The sequence below is a fragment of the Myxine glutinosa genome, chromosome 6 (genome assembly GCF_964187855.1).
Source record: "Myxine glutinosa chromosome 6, kmMyxGlut1.1, whole genome shotgun sequence".
NCBI lineage: Eukaryota > Metazoa > Chordata > Myxini > Myxiniformes > Myxinidae > Myxine > Myxine glutinosa.
Window position 1 is genome coordinate 54,866,746 of NC_136266.1, and position 19,885 is coordinate 54,886,630.

General features: G+C 43.9%; 1 protein-coding gene across 1 annotated transcript in view; it reads left to right on the forward strand.

The window, feature by feature from the left end:
- Positions 1-19,885, forward strand: part of LOC137429374 (rho guanine nucleotide exchange factor 28) — a 252,669-nt gene that overhangs the window by 23,191 nt on the left and 209,593 nt on the right. Inside the window, exon 3 of the mRNA XM_078779849.1 lies at positions 18,860-19,001. Within this exon, the coding sequence (XP_078635975.1) occupies positions 18,860-19,001 (142 nt within the window). The remainder of the gene's footprint in view (positions 1-18,859; positions 19,002-19,885) is intronic.

Here is a 19,885-nt window from a genome sequence, read left to right on the forward strand (position 1 = left end):
CCGCAGCCACTCCCTTCGAGCCCTGATTGGCGGCTCGCGCTTACCGTCGGCTTCTCCTCCGCCCTCCTTCGGTCTTGCCTCGATTTGCCAGGCCTGCCTCGTGTTAATTTGCGCCAAAAAGCCAAAGGCGGCATAAGGCAAGAAAGGACCTAACTCTCATTATTCCACTCAACACAAAACTAAAACAGGAAAAGGACTATGCTTGCACACACGAAGAAATAACTGAACTATCGCGAGGCTACATGTTGTTGTGTGACTAAACTATGAGGGGGAAATTAACCTTTATTGTACAAACTCAAAACCGCAACAATATATATATATATATATATATATATATATATATATATATATATATATATATATATATATATATATATATATATATATACACACTGTGTTTATATATACAGACTTGGCATTTAATATGGAATATATATATTTTTTCTTGACTTAGGTTTCCTTTCTGAACTCAGTATATCAATCTGGTGAGTTTCTTTTACGCTTCGGTGATTTCTTTGTTAAAAGAACCATGTCACTGATTGTCTGTCGCAGCAAGAAGTCAATAACAGGATTATATCTCAGGTGGCGTGACAAAATGTACGGACAGGTACATTTGACGATTGGCTTCACAATCGGGTATATAAGGGTTATTGCGTTCTGTATTAGTGGAAAACAACTGCTGCACGTCTACAAAAGTTATTGCCGCTTCCTCTGGAGATGGTCCGTCAACTCGACAATGCTGTTTGTCATGGAGTGGTTGCTTTACGAAATTCTGGCATGAAACAGCGTGCTATTGCTCGGCAGTATGGCATCACTCAAGGTCAGGTGTCAAAGATCCCGAAACAAAATGCTCAGAGGGGTGTCCCTACTCCAATATCGAGGCCAGGACGTCCCCGCAGAACCACAAGGAGGGATGATCGCCAGCTGCACCGGTTAGTCCGCAATGGCCGTACCAAGTCAGCTAATCGGCTTCGGGCTGAGTGGCAGCAACTGATAAAATGTGCCTGTATCCAGAAGGCTAGTCAACCAACGACTGGTTCAAACAGGCTATCGTGCCAGGCGTCCCCTGAGAAAGCCACGCCTGACAAGACAACACTGCCAGCGCCGATTGCAGTGGGCCAGAGAGCACCGTCAATGGCAGCCAGGACACTGGAATCACGTGATCTTCAGTGACGAGTCTTGATTTCTGGTCTATCATCAAGATGGCCATGTCAGAGTGCGCAGACAAGTGCATGAAGCCTGCAACGAAGATTGTATAGTGCCAAGAGTCCAAGCTGGAGGTGGTGCGGTGACCGTTTGGGCTGCTTTTCATACAGGGGGCAAAACTGACCTGGTTGTTCTGAATGAAAACCTGAACCAGTTCAAGTACAGGGCCATTCTGGAAGAAACATTGCTTCCATTTGCTCATGCAGCCTTTCGAGGAAACTTTGTCTTCCAAGATGACAATGCATGGCCTCATCGTGCTCGCATGATCCAACACTTTCTTGCTGACTGTGGTGTGGAGCATATGGGGTGGCCTGCCATGTCCCCGGATATGAATCCGATAGAGAACTTGTGGGCAGAATTAACGCGTCAAATCGACTACTTGGACCAGCAGCCTGCCTCTGTGCGTGAATTGCAGCAGGCTATTGTCACTGCATGGCAAGAGATTCCTTTCCAAACCTTGGCAAATCTCGTGAACAGCATTCCTCAACTTGTACGGGCTCTCCTGAATGCTCGTGGGGGTTGCACAACGTACTGAACTGTAATTTTACTGTCCGTAATCCCAGTCGTAATTTAACTTTTGTTTTTGTTAAAAAAAAATTTGGCTAATGTGAAAAATAAAGAAATACTTCTGGAAAACGTACAGAAGTTTAACACAGTACTGTCCGTGAATTGAGTTCAATATCAGTTTACATCACTTTCAAGGATCAATTTATTTGCTTTGAAATGTCAAATGTGGTTTTTGTTTCTTTTAAAGGTCACATTAACAAAATCTAGAATAATTTCAACGTAATTCCAATGAACTTTTGGTTCTAAGTCAACTTGAAAAGTAAGTTCACCCCCACAAAAAAATATTCCATATTAAATGCCAAGTCTGTATATACAACAACAACAACATGCATTTTAAGGCCATTTTCCCTGCTAGAGCGGGGGTTAGCCTCGTGAATGTATATACTGTATATACAGTATATATATATATATATATATATATACATATATATATATATATATATATATTGTATATATATATCTGTGTTGTCCTGTGTTGTCACTGTACTTTCTCAAACTTTTGTGAAATCGTACCAAACTTCTGGTATGCACATATCTCTCCCGTCGGTATGTCCTAAGGGTATTTTTTTTGAAATTTTTTCCAATTATTATTATTATTATTTTTATTTTTTCGGGAAAGATTTTTTTTTTCACCTTCAATTGTTTATAAAATGTGATATCACGTATATTACAAATACATTTGTGCAAAATAATTGTTTGAATTATGATTGGTTTAAACCATGATAAAACGGCAACTCGGGTGCAGTCATTTATCTATATATCTACACATCTGGGCAGTGACTGTGTTGTCACTTAACGACTATATATATATATATATATATATATATATATATATATATATATATATATATATATATATATATATATATATATATATATATATATATATAATCGGGAGATTGAATAAGACGCGGACGTAGCTTCAGGATGGTCGATCTTTAATTCTCGACAAGCTTTCGATCAACAAAGGTCTTCTTCTTCGTCGTCCCCAAGTTCAGCGAAGTGTATATAATGTATGTGCAACTCACCCTCATCACATCGCACCTCTCTTTCGCTATCTGCTTTGCAATCCTGAATACCGCTCTCTGACCCTCTTTCGAATCCAAGCGTTTTCCAAACATTTTCCTGCGCCTTTGCTACCTCTTTCTTTGCAGCCTTCTTGGCTGCCTTATAACTTTCATGTTCTGCCTTTTCTGCCCCCGTGGCCCGTACCCTTCACCTTCTGCCACTCCTTGAACTTCTTCCTCTTCTTGTCAATCCTCTTTCCAACTTCATCATCCCACCACAATGTTTCCGAGTGCCTCGGTGGTCCTTTCGTCCATCCACATACCTCACCAACGGCTCCCAACAGACTATCTTTCATTGACATCCAACCACTTTCAAGCTCAACCACATCATCCTCTTTTTTTTTTTCTTTTTTTTTTTTGTGTACTGAATCGAGGCTCCTGAAAGAGCTAACATTTATTTCACAAACAAATCAACCAGACAAACAAAACATATAAAAAGAGGGAGCGGAAAACAAGATGGGGGGAGAAGGGGAAGCACACAAACATAACATTTGAGAGCAGGGAGATGTGTCGGAGGGAGAGGGCATGGGGGGAGGAGGCATGGGAAGGGGGGGGGGTGGGAGAAGGGGTGGGGGGAGGGTGGGGGGGGGGTGGGAGAAGTATAAAACACAAGGACACCAAGGGCTTCCAGGACAGAAGTTGGTATTTCAAAAAAGTGGATTTGGGGTGAAATTAGCGGAGGTAGAAAAGATCAAGGTTTTGGATGGGGGAAGATAAGAGATGGTGGTGAACAGCTGTTTTAAAGACCTGGAGGGTGGAGTGGGATTGACGAGAGTGAGGGAGTTTGTTCCAGAGGCGGGAGAAAAGAGGAATGAAGGTGAGCAGAGAGTCTTGATTTTGGCAGTTTAACCATAAGAGGGTTGCAGGCAGATCTTGTGCGACCTGTAGGAATATTTGGGGGACAGAGCCCAGAGAGAGCTGGGGGGGGGGGGGGCAAGGCCAGAGAGGAGTCGGTAGAAGACGGAAAGACCACCCACCTGCCTGCGGTGAGTGAGTGAAAGGCCCTTGGAGTTAGCTTCATCGTGGGAGATTCCAATGATTCTGAACGCTTCGGTTTCAACAGCGTGAAGACGAGCTAGGTGTGAGGCAGGAGCACCAGCCCAGAGGGGAGAGCAGTATTCCATTGAGCTGCGGATGAAAGCCTTGTATGTGGTGAGGAGCTCAGGTGTGCCAAGGAAGGACTTTGCACGACGGAGGATGCCCAGTCGGCGACTGGGTTTGGAGGCCAAATTTGAAATGTGATTTTCCCAGGAAAGATCATGGCAGATAGTGAGACCCAAAAGCTTGAGTGACAGAACTTCTTGGAGAGGATTATTCAGAAAGTGGATGGGAGGGTTGTCCAGTCGGTATTTCGGAGAGACATCGTAAGAGTGTGAGATTTGTCAGGATTGAAAGACATGTTCCACTTGTTTGCCCAGTCTGTGATTTTGTCCAGGTCTGCAGAGAGTGAGGAGGCTGCAGACTGCCGATCTGAGGGATGAGGAATGGAGCGACAGAGAGTGGAGTCATCAGCAAAGAGATAGAGAGGATTTTCAAGAGTGTCAGAGAGATCATTGATGAAGACCAGAAAAAGCACAGGGCCCAGAACACTGCCTTGGGGAACTCCAGCCTGAACAGGAAGAGGAGATGAGAGAAACCCATTCAGGGCCACACGTTGACTACGACTAGAGAGGAGATTTCCGCCAGCCATGCGTGGAGATTTCCATGGATACCAAAGGAGGAGAGTTTGGTGAGCAGAGCGGGGTGCCAGACTGTATCAAAGGCACGTGATATGTCAAGGGAGACAGCTCTAATTTCCTGTTTGGCATTGAGGGCCTCCATCCATTGTTGAGAAAGCAGAAGCAGCATGTCCAGAGTAGAGTGACCAGGTCTGAAACCAAATTGATGATCAGAGATCACGCCATTGGAGAAGAGGAAAGATTTCATATCTGATGCAATGATGGATTCCATGACTTTGCTGATAATTGGGAGAAGGCTGATTGGTCTGTAGTTGCTAGGATCTGTTTTTGCACCTTTTTTGTGCAAAGCGGTGATGTTGGCTGATTTCCAAGCAGATGGCAGATGACCTTAAGCAAAAGAGAGGGTGAAGAGAACAGAGAGAGGGAGTGAAAGAGCGGAAGAACAGGATTTTAGGACCCGTGGGCTGATGCCGTCAGGTCCAGTTGCAGAATCAGTCGAGGGTTGACAAACTTTTCCACCTTGTCAGGAGCAAAGGACACAGAGTCCAGGAGCAGCTGGGTACGACTAGGTACGGTGGGTACAGAGAGGGATGGGTTTGGGACACAAGATTTAGAGGCAAACACAGAGTTGAGGCATTCAGCTTTTTCACGTGCGGAGTCAGCCGTGTAGCCGTTTGAGGTGAGGGAGGGGATGGAGGGGGAACAAACACCAGAAACAGATTTGACCAGACGCCACCAGGATTTGGAAGAGGGAGACAGATAAGAGAGTTTGGTCTTGAGAACGGAGAGATATTGTTTCCTGGCTCTCCTGAGGGTGGACACACACTTGTTTCGGGCTTTGTGAAAGGAAATGAGATTTCCTTCCGTTGGATTTGCTTTCCAGGAGACGAAAGCAAGTTGTTTCTGGGCAACAGCCTCACCACAAGATTCCGTGTACCATGGACGGGAGGAAGCGTATGACAATTGAAGACGAGATGGGATAAATCTGTGCTTGAGAGAGAGCAATTTACTTTGGAAGAATTCCCAGGATGAGTTGATGTCAGAGGCGGTAGAGATGGGAGACCAGTCCAGATGATTGATGGCTGCTTGAAGACCGTGCCAGTTGGACTGAGTGAAATGCCAGACTCGTCGACGCTGAGGAGGCTCTCTGAGAATGGTCAGAGAGATGTCCACTTTAACAAGCACATGATTAGATGAGCCGATTGGAGCAGAAGAAGAGCAGCAGACATTTTCAGGGAAGTTAGTCATAACCAAGTCCAGAAGAGAAGATGCTCCGTTGACTGAGATCCGGGTCGGGAAATTGACAGATTGTGTCAGTCCCAGTGAGTCGCAGAAGTCCTTTGCTGAAGAGCCATGGCTGGTGAGAGAGGTACCTACACCCAGCCAACTGGCATGGTGACAATTGAAATCACCACATATGAGGAAGAGAGAGTTGGGAGGGGTAGATAGAAGTTGGTCCATATTGTCAGACAGCGAGATCTAGATGGAGTCATCACTGTTTGGTGGAAATACTCAGCCTCTGCCATACTCAGCCTCTCTTTTAATGCCTCCCTCACTGTCACCTCTTTCAACCTCCACTCCTTCATTCTCGGTTGGTACTTCACCCGCTGAGCTCTCCTCGCACCTTTCACCCTTATGTCGCAGACAGCCAAGTGGTGCTGTGTAACAGCCTCCTCCCCCGGGATCACCTTTGTGTCCCGGATGTGCCCCCTATCTCGCCTACGCACCATCAGGTAGTCAACAGTTGTCGTCGACCCACCTGACGTGTATGTAACAAGCTTATTATCCTCTTTCTGGAACTGAGTATTACAAATCAACAAACCAGCTCCATCAGCAAACTCCAAAATCCTTTCACCTTCTCCATTCCTCACACCAAAGCTGTAACCCCCATGAACTCCCTCAAAACCATCCATGCTCCTTCTCACATGTCCATTTAGGTCTCCTCCTTCCACAACAACTTCCTCATCTTTCACGTTTTCCATCAGCTTCTCTATCGCACTCCAGAACATGTCCCTCTCTTCATCGCTCCGACCGACCTGCGGAGCATATCCCAAGATGACGTTCACCAAGAGCTTTCCAATCATCAATTTCACCATCATCAACCTTTCACTCACTGTAGTCACACTCACCACACTGTCTACGAAATATATATATGTGAATTAGACACCCTAATATGACGGAGGATATCATGAGACAGAAAATTCGCGCTGTCCGCTTGTAATCTGTATCTGGAAATTTGGCTGAAGTTCACAGACAACTTGACATAGAATGTGGTGCCGTTGCAATTGACAGAAGAACCATCGGCAGAATAAACAAGTAGTTTGATTAAACCGGCAGCATTCTTCCAAAATAGTCACCAGGTAGGCCTCATACTGTTTGAAATGAGGAACGCAGAGCGGTCATTCAACAACAACTTGACAGTAACACACCATTATCAACTCGTCGTTTATCAAATGTCACCAACATAAGCCGATCATCGATTCGAAGAATACTAAAAGACCTTCAGGCGAAACCATACATGCCCACATTAATTCACCATCTATCTGAGGATGATTTTTACGGGTGCGTTGAGGCATGTGAGACATTGCTTAGGTTAATGGATATGGACAATGATTTTCAGAACAGGATCTTGTGGTCAGATGAATCCAAGTTTATAGAATCTGGTTCGATGAATCAGATGAATGAATCTGGTTCTGTGAATCGACATAACAGCGTGATATGGGCAGTAGACAACCCACGATTTACTGTTGAGCACAACGTCCAGTATCAAGCTAGTGTGTCCGTCTGGGCAGGCATTTCTTTTGGAGGCATTGTTGGACCAATATTTTTTGAAGAAAATGTGAATGCTGCAAATTACCTTCTAATGTTGGAGCAGTATGTATTTCCACTCAGTGATGGCCAAATGTGGTTCATGAATGATTGTGCGCCTGCTCATTATGCTGCCAGTGTACGCCAGGCCCTTGATTTGAACTTTACAGACAAATGGATTGGCCGTTGTGGTCCAGTTGAATGGCTGCCACGGTCTTTGATTTTGCATTCTGTGATTTCTTCCTTTGGGTTTTCCTCAAAAACAAAGTGTATGTGAGGAATCCTACGACCCTTAGACTTGAAACAATTCATCTGTAATGAGACTGCTGCCTTAACGACTGAAACATGCAGAACTGTGTGTCAGAGTGTTTCGTCACGGCTACAGCTGTGCATAGACAATGAAGGAAAGCAGTTTGAACATTTGAACTGATCTGTTTCATGTATATTAGACTGATTAGACTGTTTAACGAGTAATCATGTTTTGTTTTGCACCAAAGAACAATAATAAACTTAGTTGTTTGTTGCAGGTATCGTTCTTCAAAATGTGCCCAGGGTTTCTGGACCAGTGTGTGTGTGTGTGTGTGTGTGTGTGTGTGTGTGTGTGTGTGTGTGTGTCAGTCTGTCTGTCTGTCTGTCTGTGTGTCTGTCTGTGTGTCTGTCTGTGTGTCTGTCTGTGTGTCTGTCTGTGTGTCTGTGTCTATATTGTTACGTTTGTCGGGAGTAAACAATGATTACCTTAGAGTGAGGTAGAGTGTATAGATTACCATGCTTTGTAGATCGCGATGAAGAAGAGGAAATCTCAATGTATCATAAGTAGGAAATTCGTTTAGACCGGATGTCATGTAAGTGTATCTTCGTCCCAATGAGAGGGGTGGGGTTTGTTAATTGGTGAGGGATTATGGGTAATGATCCCCTGTATGTAATGGCCTCTTATTTTTTTTTTCTTCTCTTCCTTATGGCACCAGCAGCACACACAAATAGTAAGAAATCACCCATTAACCACACTAAATAAAAACCAACCAGAACCATGACATTGAGCACTACTGTGGATAACATCGACCTGGTGAACACAGAGGCACAAAAGGTCCGTGAAGCCCTGCCCCGAGGAGCAGTGATTGGTCCGGGATTTGATTGACAAAAAGACTGCTAAGACTGGACTCGCTGATAGGAGTGGACACGGAGACGCCGTGAGATGGCGTCAGATCCTTGACTATGAAGGAGCGCTTGTTCGACATTTTCTTTTGCGCAAGGGAGATTCATCACGAACAGTCGTGTCCCGAAATTTTGTCTCTTTCTTCTTCTCTCACTTTCCTCGTGGCTTTCTCTCTTGTGTTGGGGTGCTCCGGAGCGAGGGACATTCTTAAAGAACGTGGACATATATGGTGCGCTCTTGAGCGAGGGACATTCATTGGGAGCAGCCACAATTTTGTATCTCTCGGTTGCTCAATCCGGTGGTGAACGGTCGTGTTCCGACATCTTCCTCGTGATCTTGAGGAGGAGGAACTGCGGACCGAGAACTGCGGTTTCCCACGCACTGACGATGAAGACGAGCGCGGCTGGGCGAACGAGTGTGCACGAGGCCTAGTTCGCACCCACGGCAGTGCAGCCTGCGGGTTTCCCACGCATGGACGACGAAGACGAGCGCGGCTGGGTGAAAGAGGGTGTGCGCGGCCTAGTTCACACCCACGGCAGTGCAGCCTGTGGGTTTCCTGCACACGGACGACGAAGACTAGCGCGGTTGGGCGAACGAGGTTACGCGAGGCCTAGTTCGCACCCATGGAAGTGCAGCCTGTGGTTTTGCCGCCAAGGACGCGAGGGGGTTTTGACGATTCCTGACGAGGTTCAAGAGCCGATTAGAGCTACAGTCACGTGAAAAAGAAAGTACACCCCATGTAAAGTTTTGACTTTTTCAACATATTTCAACATACAGCTATTTGATCTTAATTTCAACAATATTGATAGATAAAGGTGATATAATACAACAAATATCATGAAACATTTACATTTTGTAGTCCATTGTATCATTTAAATAAACATGAATGCAAATTTCGCATGTGGAAAAAGTAAGTACACCCCCACATTTATCACTACTTCAAATACCTAAAATTAGAATCAGGTGCACCAGCTCAGGTGCAAATGATTAGAACATCGTTAGAGAGGATCTTGGAGGAACCTGTCTTATTTAACCCTCAGACATTTAGTTTGGTTTGCTCTTTTTTGTTGAAGTGTGCGGTGTCACCATGCCTAGATCAAAAGAGCTCTCTGAGGCCTTCAGAAAGAAGGTTATAGATGCCTACGAGTCTGGGAAGGGATTTTAAAAGATCTCCAAATAATTTGAAATCAACCATTCGACTGTCTGGAAGATCATCTACAAGTGGAGAAGATTCAAAACAACTGCCAACTTGTTCAGGCCAGGCCGCCTCAGCAGGTTCAGCCCGAGAGCAGACCGCAAGATGCTGAAAGAAGTCTCTAAGAACCCCAGAATGTCATCACGGACCTACAGGTAGCTCTTGCCACTGTTGATGTCAAAGTGCACGAGTCTACCATTAGAAAGAGGCTGCACAAATTTGATCTACATGGGAGGTGTGCCAGGAGGAAACCTTTGCTGTCCAGAAAGAACATCAGGGCAAGACTAAAGTTTGCCAATGAACACCGAGGCAAAGACCAACACTTCTGGAACAATGTGTTCTGGACAGATGAGTCAATGGTAGAGCTATTTGGCCACAGTACCAGAAGACATGTTTGGCGAAAACCAAAGACAGCATTTGACCACAAGAACCTGATACCTACTGTAAAGCATGGTGGTGGAAATATTATGTTTTGGGGCAGTTTTGCTGCATCAGGGCCTGGGAAGCTCACCATCATAGAATCCACTATGAATTCTTCATTGTACCAGAGGGTGCTTGAGGATAATGTGAGGCCATCTGTCAGAGAGTTGAAGCTCAACCGAAGCTGGACCTTGCAACAAGACAATGACCCTAAACATACCAATAAATCCACCAAGGAATAGCTGAAAAGAAAGAAATGGAGGGTTCTGGAATGGCCAAATCAAAGCCCGGGTCTAAATCCCATCGAGATGTTGTGGGGGGATTTGAAACGAGCTGTGCATGCAATTGTGCATGCTGTGCAACAATTTTTTGTTGAATAAATTATTGCAAAGTCAATTTTTCATTGTTTTTTGTTCAATTAGATCATCTTTATCTGTAGATACTGTTTAAATGAAGATCAAATATTGATATGTCCACATATGTTAAAAAGATAAAAATACATTTCATGGGGTGTACTTACTTTTTCCACATGCGAAATTTGCATTTATGTTTATTTAAATTATACAATGGACTACAAAATGTAAATGTTTCATGATATTTGTTATATTATATCACCTTCATCTATCAATATTGTTGAAATGAAGATCAAATAGCTGTATGTTGAAATATGTTGAAAAAGTCAAAACTTTACATGGGGTGTACTTACTTTTTCACGTGACTGTAAGTGCCACAAATAACGCATATTAATTTTTACAGTTAGATTTCTCTTTGTCCGTCTTTGAGTCTGTTTGGCGGGACGTCCCATTTAAGAATCATTTTATTGTCCATTATTTTGTGACTGGCATTTCATTTAATAAAGCCGGCATTTTTGCACATTTTAATTCCGTGTCGGTTTGAGTTGATTTATTGCAGGGTCGAGGACGTCGGGTGGAAGCCGTCCAGGTAACTTCGTCATCCTCCTTTCCTTCATGTGCAACGAAGGTCCGCCATTGAATTACACGCCTTGGAGTTAAAGTTCGTTTGGTCATCTGTGTCACCCTGTGGTGTTCACCAGAGGGTAGTCACACGACACTATGTATATATATATATATATATATATATATATATATATATATATATATACAGTGAAACCTTGACTTACGAGTTTAATTCGTTCTGTGACCGAGCTCGTAACTCAATTTGCTCGTTTCTCAAATTAAATTTCCCCATTAAAATGCATTGAAATGCTATTAATCCGTTCCAGCCCGCCAAAAACCACACCAATTTTTTTTTAAATATACAGTATATATAAAAATATCTCGCGCTTTATATTTCACCTGTATGCAGCATACAAGTTGGCAGGATGGCCTGGACTGGAGGTACGCACACTTGACTCTAAACTGTCCAGCCTGGGTTTGAATCCCGACCCAGCTATAACCCGTCATGGGTGAATCACAGGCAGGGTGATTCATCAATGTGTGTACCGCTAAACTGGGCGCCCCGTTTGCGTCCCATTAGTTGTTGGATGTTAAGGATCTCACCGTGTTTTCCACAAAGAGAAGGCGAGCTATCGCCGGCACTCTGAACAAGTTGTGGCCTGGCATGCTCTTCTCCTCTGCCGTTAAATACGTCCTCCTCGGCATCTTTTTCCAGAAGAGCCCTGTCTCGTCACAGTTGAAGATTTGCTGGGGGATGTATCGTTCGGCTTCTATCAGTTCGGCAAAAGTTATAATAAAATCTTCAGCTGCCTTCACATCCGAGCTTGCTGCCTCACCATGCCTGACGACGGAGTGAATGCCGGTCCTCTTCTTAAAATTATCAAACCATCCCCGACTGGCTTTGAATGACTTCCGATGCCTTGTCCGTTGATGTTCCCGCCGTCTGCTGCACCAAATCCCCGTACATGTCTCGTGCCTTCTCACAGTCACACATGATGCACTCGGTCACGGTATCTCCTGTGAGCTGCTTCTCCGTCAACCACACAAACAACAACTTCTCCATCTCTTCACGGATAGAGGTCCGGAGCTTTGAAATAATCGTAACGCCCTTGGCTGGCGTTATAGCCTTTATCGACTCCTTCTGCTTCAAAATCGTACATATCGTAGAAGTACTACGATCGTACTGCCTTACCAAGTCGACAACACGCACACCTCGCTCATGTTTTTCGACGATTGCGTGTTTTATATCCAAGCACATCATCCTCTTCTTCTTCTCAGTACTGCCCTTGGCACTCAATTTCTTAGGACCCATGGTTAAAACTAAGAAATTTTCCAAACTAACCAAAATGCGAAAACAAAGCAGCAGCGATATACGGCAGAGATGCTTGCACGGCAAGATAACCACGTGACCGGAACCCACCTGGTGGCGGGTGGCGTAAGCTCGTAACTCAGATCTCGGCTCGCATCTCAAAGCAAAAAACCGCCCGAGCGACGGCTCGTATCTCGGAAAACTCGTAAGTTGGTGCACTCGTAAGTCAAGGTTTCACTGTATATATATATATATATATATATTTATATATATATAATTATATATATATATATATATATATATATATATATATTTATATATATATAATTATATATATATATATATATATATATATATATATATATATATATATATATATATATATGTTGTTACGGACCGCGGATAAGGATGTTGATTTGCCGAGCGGATGGCACCGCGGCCGAACAGTTACCCCGATTCCCGAACGTTGGCCGGATCGCGCCACAGATATTCAATATGGAAAAGACAAAAGCGACACGGATGTGAAGGAGAAGAAGACAGAAGACAAAAAGGTTGGAAATACTACTAAATTTATTCCTACTATTTACACGCTCAAAAGTAACCAAGGAAGAAGGAAAGATAAGAAAATAATTTACAGAAGATATTAGAGACACAGTGCAACGCTAGCTTATACAAACTTAATTAATACCCAGGGACAAGACACACAGAACAAACTCACGTACACAAAAGGATGGAAAGGCAGGAGGCGGATGGCTGGAGGGAGAGGAAGGTCCACGGGTACTGCAGCACGATCGGCGCATTTAGCAGCCGCCGTTGCTTCGCGGCCCTGCTCGTAAACTGCCGTCGAGGCCCCCCAAGCTGCTGTGGCTGAAGCTGCTGTGGCTGCTGCTGCTGCTGCTGCTGAAGCTACCACTTTTGCTGCTGTGGCTGCTGCTGCTCTGTGGACATCGCGTGCTTTCTCCAGGACTCGTCTGACTCGTCTCGTACTCAGTCCAACCACTCAACTCAACAACGTCCTTGCTTCTTGCGCGCACTTTTATAGCGCCTCAGGCGATCAAGCCGCCGGCCTTCAGGACACGCCCATCGGTCAGCTCGCCTCGGCCCTGATTGGTCGGCACGGCCCTCTGGCTCCGCCCTTGATGACGATGGGCGGGCACGCCCTTCTTCCCCGAGCTGAGCACATGCTTAATGGTGGCTTTGGGGCGAAATCAGCAACCCACAGCTGTAGCAAACCTGGCAAACTGCCCAGTGCAGTTGGCAATGGAGACTTGGAGGGGATGTAGCTGGAAATGGAGATTTTGGGAATGGGAATGAAAGGGGATCTATCTTGTTTCACTTGGTGCAATGGAGTGTCATCTTAATGGAAGACAAGGCCTTACCCTAATACACATAATAAGGAAATAAACTACTGAACAGGGGTATTATGGTGTCCTCCATGTATGCTTTATGGAACTAACTACGGGAACGCCCTTTGACCTTTATACAACCACAAACGGAGGGAGGAGGGGCGATATTTTCAACAACCTTTTACAACACAATAAAAAAAAAAAACCATTCTCATATCCACAACAATATGTATATATATTGAATGAATAAATAATTCAAGGTGGTTGATATATTGGTAGCGGTGATATAAACTAATTATGAATAATAATAATACTAATACTCTCATTACTACTTTTCAAAAATAGTGGTGAAATGTTTTCTTAGGTTTCTTGAAAATAAGAGGAAGATATAAAGTGAAGAGGGAAATGCTCATTGCTGATGTTATGCCATGCGTATACAATGACGGTATGAGAAGGTCGAACCGGAATTCCTGTCTTGATTAAAGGAATTATGAAGCGCCAAGCTAGTCTCCGAGCTTGTTTTGCTTTGTTTGATTCATTGTACTGATGCTTTTTCTGGCCTGATCTTAAGCGTAAACTTTGTGTTCCTGTCGTAGGTTGGAGCCATGGTTCGTTTTCTAGCAGAGTGTTGTTTAAACGAAAAAAAAAAGAAAAAATAAAGAGTCCAAACACTTGTGTGAAATAAAGTAACCACTGATTGTAAACAATAATTATTCACTCGGAATAAAATATTTAAAGAAAAGGAGTTTTCATCAAAGATAAATATTCAGTTTGCTATCCTTTACTAAGTGAATGTGAAGTTTGTCTGAAGGCATTCTTTCAAACTTTTATGATTAACTGGAAACTCGAGTTTTCGGGGGGAATTAATGTAAAATAATGATTTATCACAAGGACACTTCACATTTAGACTACTTCACGTGATTTTAGTTTGACATTACAGACGGAGTGCATAACACAGACAGTGTTTTTATACAGTACCACCATAAGGATACAACATGCTGAGGTATCTCAAAACGATGATGATGAGTGATTGAGATGCACAGTGCTGCACTCTTTACAGTATTGGTGCTGCCACACCAATTCCTTGGAAAGGGTTTATGCTCGGTGGTTTGCCATTGTCTTCTAGTCAGGGCAGGAATTTGAAATTTGTTGAGTCTGCCAGCGATAGCTCACCTACTCTTCACGAAAGACACAGTGGGATCTTTAACATTCACTACCTAATACTGGCAGACGAGATGCCCGGTTTAATGTCCATCCTCGGGATGTGACATACTGATGCCTCGCCCTGCATGCGGAACACCAGGATAATTTGGCCTATATATTCTAACACAGGCTGGACAGCTCTGAGGTGAGTCATACTGATCTACCTCTAAGCTAGCCAACCAGCTCCATCATCATACTTCATTTAATTTCAACCGTCTGCAGACGATATCAAGCTCGTTACCCTCGCCTGAGGAGAGGGTATTGCATTTGAGTCCGTTTGTCTGTGGCTGTCTGTCTGTCTGTCTGTTTGTTTGTTTGTTTGTTTGTCCACACAGAATAAATACGATTTTCTCTGCAACCGTTGGTCCGATTGACAGGAAATTTTCATCATAGGTGCAACTCCACCTGTATAAATTTTTTATGATAATTATGACGTCATAGGTCACGTGGTTCGGCCGCCATATTTGTTTTAACACAAAGGCCTTAAAAACCACTGAAAATACATCCTGGCGAGGGTTTGCAATCTCTGATTGCTCTTTCTTGTTATATCTATAATAGCCTTTGTCGCAAGTTTTCATTTAGCGATCTATATCTTGATTTTGCACTCTAGGTCCAGAGTTCCACTGATTTCGTTTAGCCATTAATTTGTGGGCTGGTAAGAAAGGCAATGCCAGTACTTCCCAAAACCCGGCACACTGTGGTACACCATACCTGGAGCATGTGTCATATGTACTTATATCTTTGGTTTGGTTCACGAGGGCAGTCTCTCTACCTGTTTGTTCAATCATCCTTGAAAGGTGAATACTTACTTGGCCCTTGTACCCGAATGATATGTGCAACGGTTGTCAAATCCCTTTTACTCATCCTTCTGTTTCGTTTCTCTTGTTCCTTTATGTACCTTTTCTCATATCCGAATTTCCACTTCTTAGTTCTCCCTCGATTTATTTACAAATGAAAGGTTTTCTGATTTGCTACTCTTGCTGTTATGGAGTTCCGAAGCATGATGCCGAGTCTCGACTTAAATTCAACTTGTATGGCAGCCATTTTGCCTTTGTGATAAAAAACGTCCCTCATAATTTTTTTTTTTTTTAATGGTCCAAGACTTTACCTCTATCCTATAAAATCTTCAACTCTATCCCTTTTACTATTTTTCACTGCTTCTTTGGGTCATGGGCTGTGGTGCTTCCTTGCAGTGATTCCTCTTTTTGACCTTTGTTACTTAACCTTGAAAATCCCCTTATAAATATATGGAGGCCTATTCTCTTGACAGCTTAGAGGTGTTTACGCCAAGTTGAGAAACGTTTCAAGGCTTGAATCCTGGGCAGATCACCACTCTGTCATGGGATACTCGACTGAAAATGGCAGGAATTCATCATTTGTTCATGGTTCAGATGATAACTCACCTCCACTCTGGGAAAGGCACCGTGTGATTGCAACCTCCACCAACAACCAGTGTTGGCAGAGGGGCCCACTGGCATAACGGTTTTCTGATATTGAGGTTTAAGGTCGCATGTGACACACCAGGTGACAGTTTATAGCTGAGTCGAAATTTTAACTCAGGTTAGACGGCTCAGACTCGTGTACCTATCTCTCGACTATCCAACCAGCCCATTGTTATTATTATTATTATTACTAGGGCATTGCCCGTACGTGGGTGCCCGTTCCTTGCCAAAAAAAAAAAAAAACGCTACCCGTACGCTCTACCCCGCCCGTACGCCCGTAAACAAAAAAAACAACGCTCTTCGCTTCCGCCCTTCGCTCTGACTGAATTGGGAGAAATAATGCGCATAAGAAATCGAATTACGTACCGTAATGGCGGTCAGCTCGTAACGCGCTCAGCTCCGCTCGTCTCACATCGGCCACGCCTACACAACAAAGCGTTCTGTGATTGGCTGCCGGAAGTGAAGTCTTCACTGTCCGGAAGTTCGCAAATCGCAGTTACGATGAATCGTTTTAATTTAATCGCAGTTTGAATTCGTTTTAAAACATAGTTTAACGGCAACATAGTTTTCCAACGTGAAATAAATGAATACGCTGTCAAATGTGCCGTCCGAGGCAGAGTCTGATCGCCACGTTCGGCACACGTGATAGCTCGCTGCTCTCTGATTGGTTGAAGCGTTTTTTGGACATAGCTCGGTAAGTACTTCTCCGATTAATTTAAAACCTTGAAAAGGCACATCCTCGGGTCCCCAGCAATATACCTGGCAAGTTTAAAGTATATCGGACCCGTGGTTGTCGAGAAACAGCGGTCACAGACAAACACACAGACACACAGACACACAGAGATTACTGGAATTATAGATAGATTACTAGGACGTGCCCGTACGTGGGTGCCCGTACGTGCGTGCAAAAAAGCATGCGTGCAAACAACAACAACAAAAAAAAACTTTGAAACCACGTGGCAGTAACGACCACAGAACCCCCCCCCCCCTCTATTTACATGAAATGGTTTGGTCCATTCGCAACGACCACAGAACCCCCCCCCCCCCCTCTATTTACATGAAATGGTTTGGTCCAAAGCGAACGGCTTGCGGAGTTTGGTAAAGAAATCGCCATAGCTCGGTAACTACTTCTCCGATTAATATGAAACCTTGAAAAGGCACATCCTCGGGTCCCCAGCAATATACCTGGCAAGTTTCAAGTATATCGGACCCGTAGTTGTCGAGAAACAGCGGTCACAGACAAACACACACACACACACAGACACACACACACACAGAGATTACTGGAATTATAGATAGATTATTATTATTACTAGCAATGGTACCCGCCCTATGGGCGGGGCTTCGATTGGCAGGCCCAAATGAAAAGGCAAAATATCAGAAATTGAAGGCTTTTTTTTATTTTAAACGATTTAGTTAAACATCCGTTAAATCATATCACACGCAAATCATCAAAATCTAAACAGTATTTGTAGAATTTCAATAAAAGCCAAATCGCTGTTCATATCGGTAAATATTATTCCATCGTGTTTGGAAAAACTGGAAAATTGGAAAAATTTGGAAATTGGAAAAATTGGAAAAACAATATGGCCTATTTTACTCCAGGGGGTCCCAGGATTACCCACCCAAAATTTCGTTGCGATCGGTTCAGCAGTTTTTGCGGTACCTGGGAACAGATGGACAGACAGACATTTGATGAATTATAGGAAGATTATTATTATTTTCAAAATAAAAGTCAACAATATTTGAGGTTCTAGACCTTTAGAATCTCCCACCCAATGACAATAAGACTGTTGCACTATTTGCATTCCCATTGCCAAAGTACAATAAATCCATAAAGTCTGATCACATTTTGGCTCTTGAAGCTGTGCGTTCAGGTCATAGCTTTGTATATGTGTAATCCAGATCCAGACACATGAGGCAATGATTTACAGGATCATATATCATGTGAACGGCAGAAGCCTTTGGGTGTGCGAAACCACCACGCTTTCGGAGTAGGAAGAACCTCAAGGGAAAGGGATGACTTTTAGACCTTTGATGAGACATGTCTCTGGAACCTGCCATTTTTGTTCGAATTTGGTGTCATTGCTATACTTTGACTGACGTGTATACATGATTTTAATTGAATTAACGGAGCAGCTACATATGTTCACCAAATCTGGTAGATCTGTTGACCCCAAACTGTTTGTAGGCTGAACTCGTTCTCTTTCCCTTAACTCCTCTTCATCCCAGCCTACCTTCCAATTTATTCCACTCCCACTTCTACCTCATCCTTCCCCCCTGTTCTTTTTCTCGATTTACTCTCATCCCTCACCCCCATATACATCATGAATTGTGGATGGCTTAAAATTGCATTGGATGCAGAAATGTAAGAAAGATTTTCACGACCTGAAATGGCCATAATATTTATCCTGTATGGGTGGGTGTAAAAGGACCTTATCAACAATATGATATTGTGTGTATGTCGCCATAGCACCGTTTAAAATGCCGTGTAAATTTGGCTCGTTTTTCAGGGTTTTGTGGTTGACTGTCCTTGCAATGTTCTAGGGCGAGGTTCTCATCACTGTGACTCTCCGAGACGGCAACCTGCCTGCTGACGACCTGTTTTTCGTGCTCCAAGGCTCAGAGCAACGTCACGTGCTGACAGCAGAGAGGCGTGGAGAACATTGCGCCTTCACGGTTGTACCTGGTGAGTCGTGCTCTTTCCACTGTGTGTACTACAGCAGAACACATGTTATACTCAACCGAATAACTTTATCAGTACTTTCTTGGAGTTGCAGCTCAAAGTGCATTTCACTGATATGGTGAGATACTGCATTGCGTAGGTGAATATTCTGCCTCTTGTCAGACTAGGCCAGCGGTTTCTAATCTGATTTGATTTGCCATGACAGCAAACCCGAGATGAAACAAACCCAACGGTACCTAGTTATTTTGCAACCCCCTTCTATTGTACGAAGCCTGGTGTTGGCTTAGCAGTTAGGGTGCCGGCTTGGGATCATAGGATCCTGAGTTCGAATCCCGGTCGATCGCTGAATTAACGCCAGGGGGGTTGACTCAGCCTGTCATCCTTCCGAGGTCGACAAATTGAGTACCAGTTCACTGGTAATTCCGTGTGTGTCGCAAGAGGCACTAACAGGGTTGGCGGCAGGAAGGGCATCCAGCCATAAAACATTGCCTCAAAAAGGGGACCGCGGTGCCCGAAAAGGGCCAACCCCTGCTCTGCGGGGGAAAAATGGCCTCTTACGGTGGTTGTTCTATTGTACGAGCACATTGTGAAGGAAATTCAAGTTATATAATTCTGTGTTGTATTTTAATTAAGCGAGCACTCACTTCTGATATGTCTACGCTCATTTTACTGTCACGCAAAGCAATCAAATTCTCATAAGAAGTCCAACTTGAAGCCCTCAAGAGACTCGACAGTCACAATTGGCTTTCATGCCTGATTATAGAAGAAGTCACTGGCTTCTTTGAACGGAACCTTTCTGTATAACTAGACGCGTCCTTGATACACCAGCGATGATTTTCTGTATCTGAAATTTCAGTTGTTTTTCATTTGGATGCCAGTAAAACAAG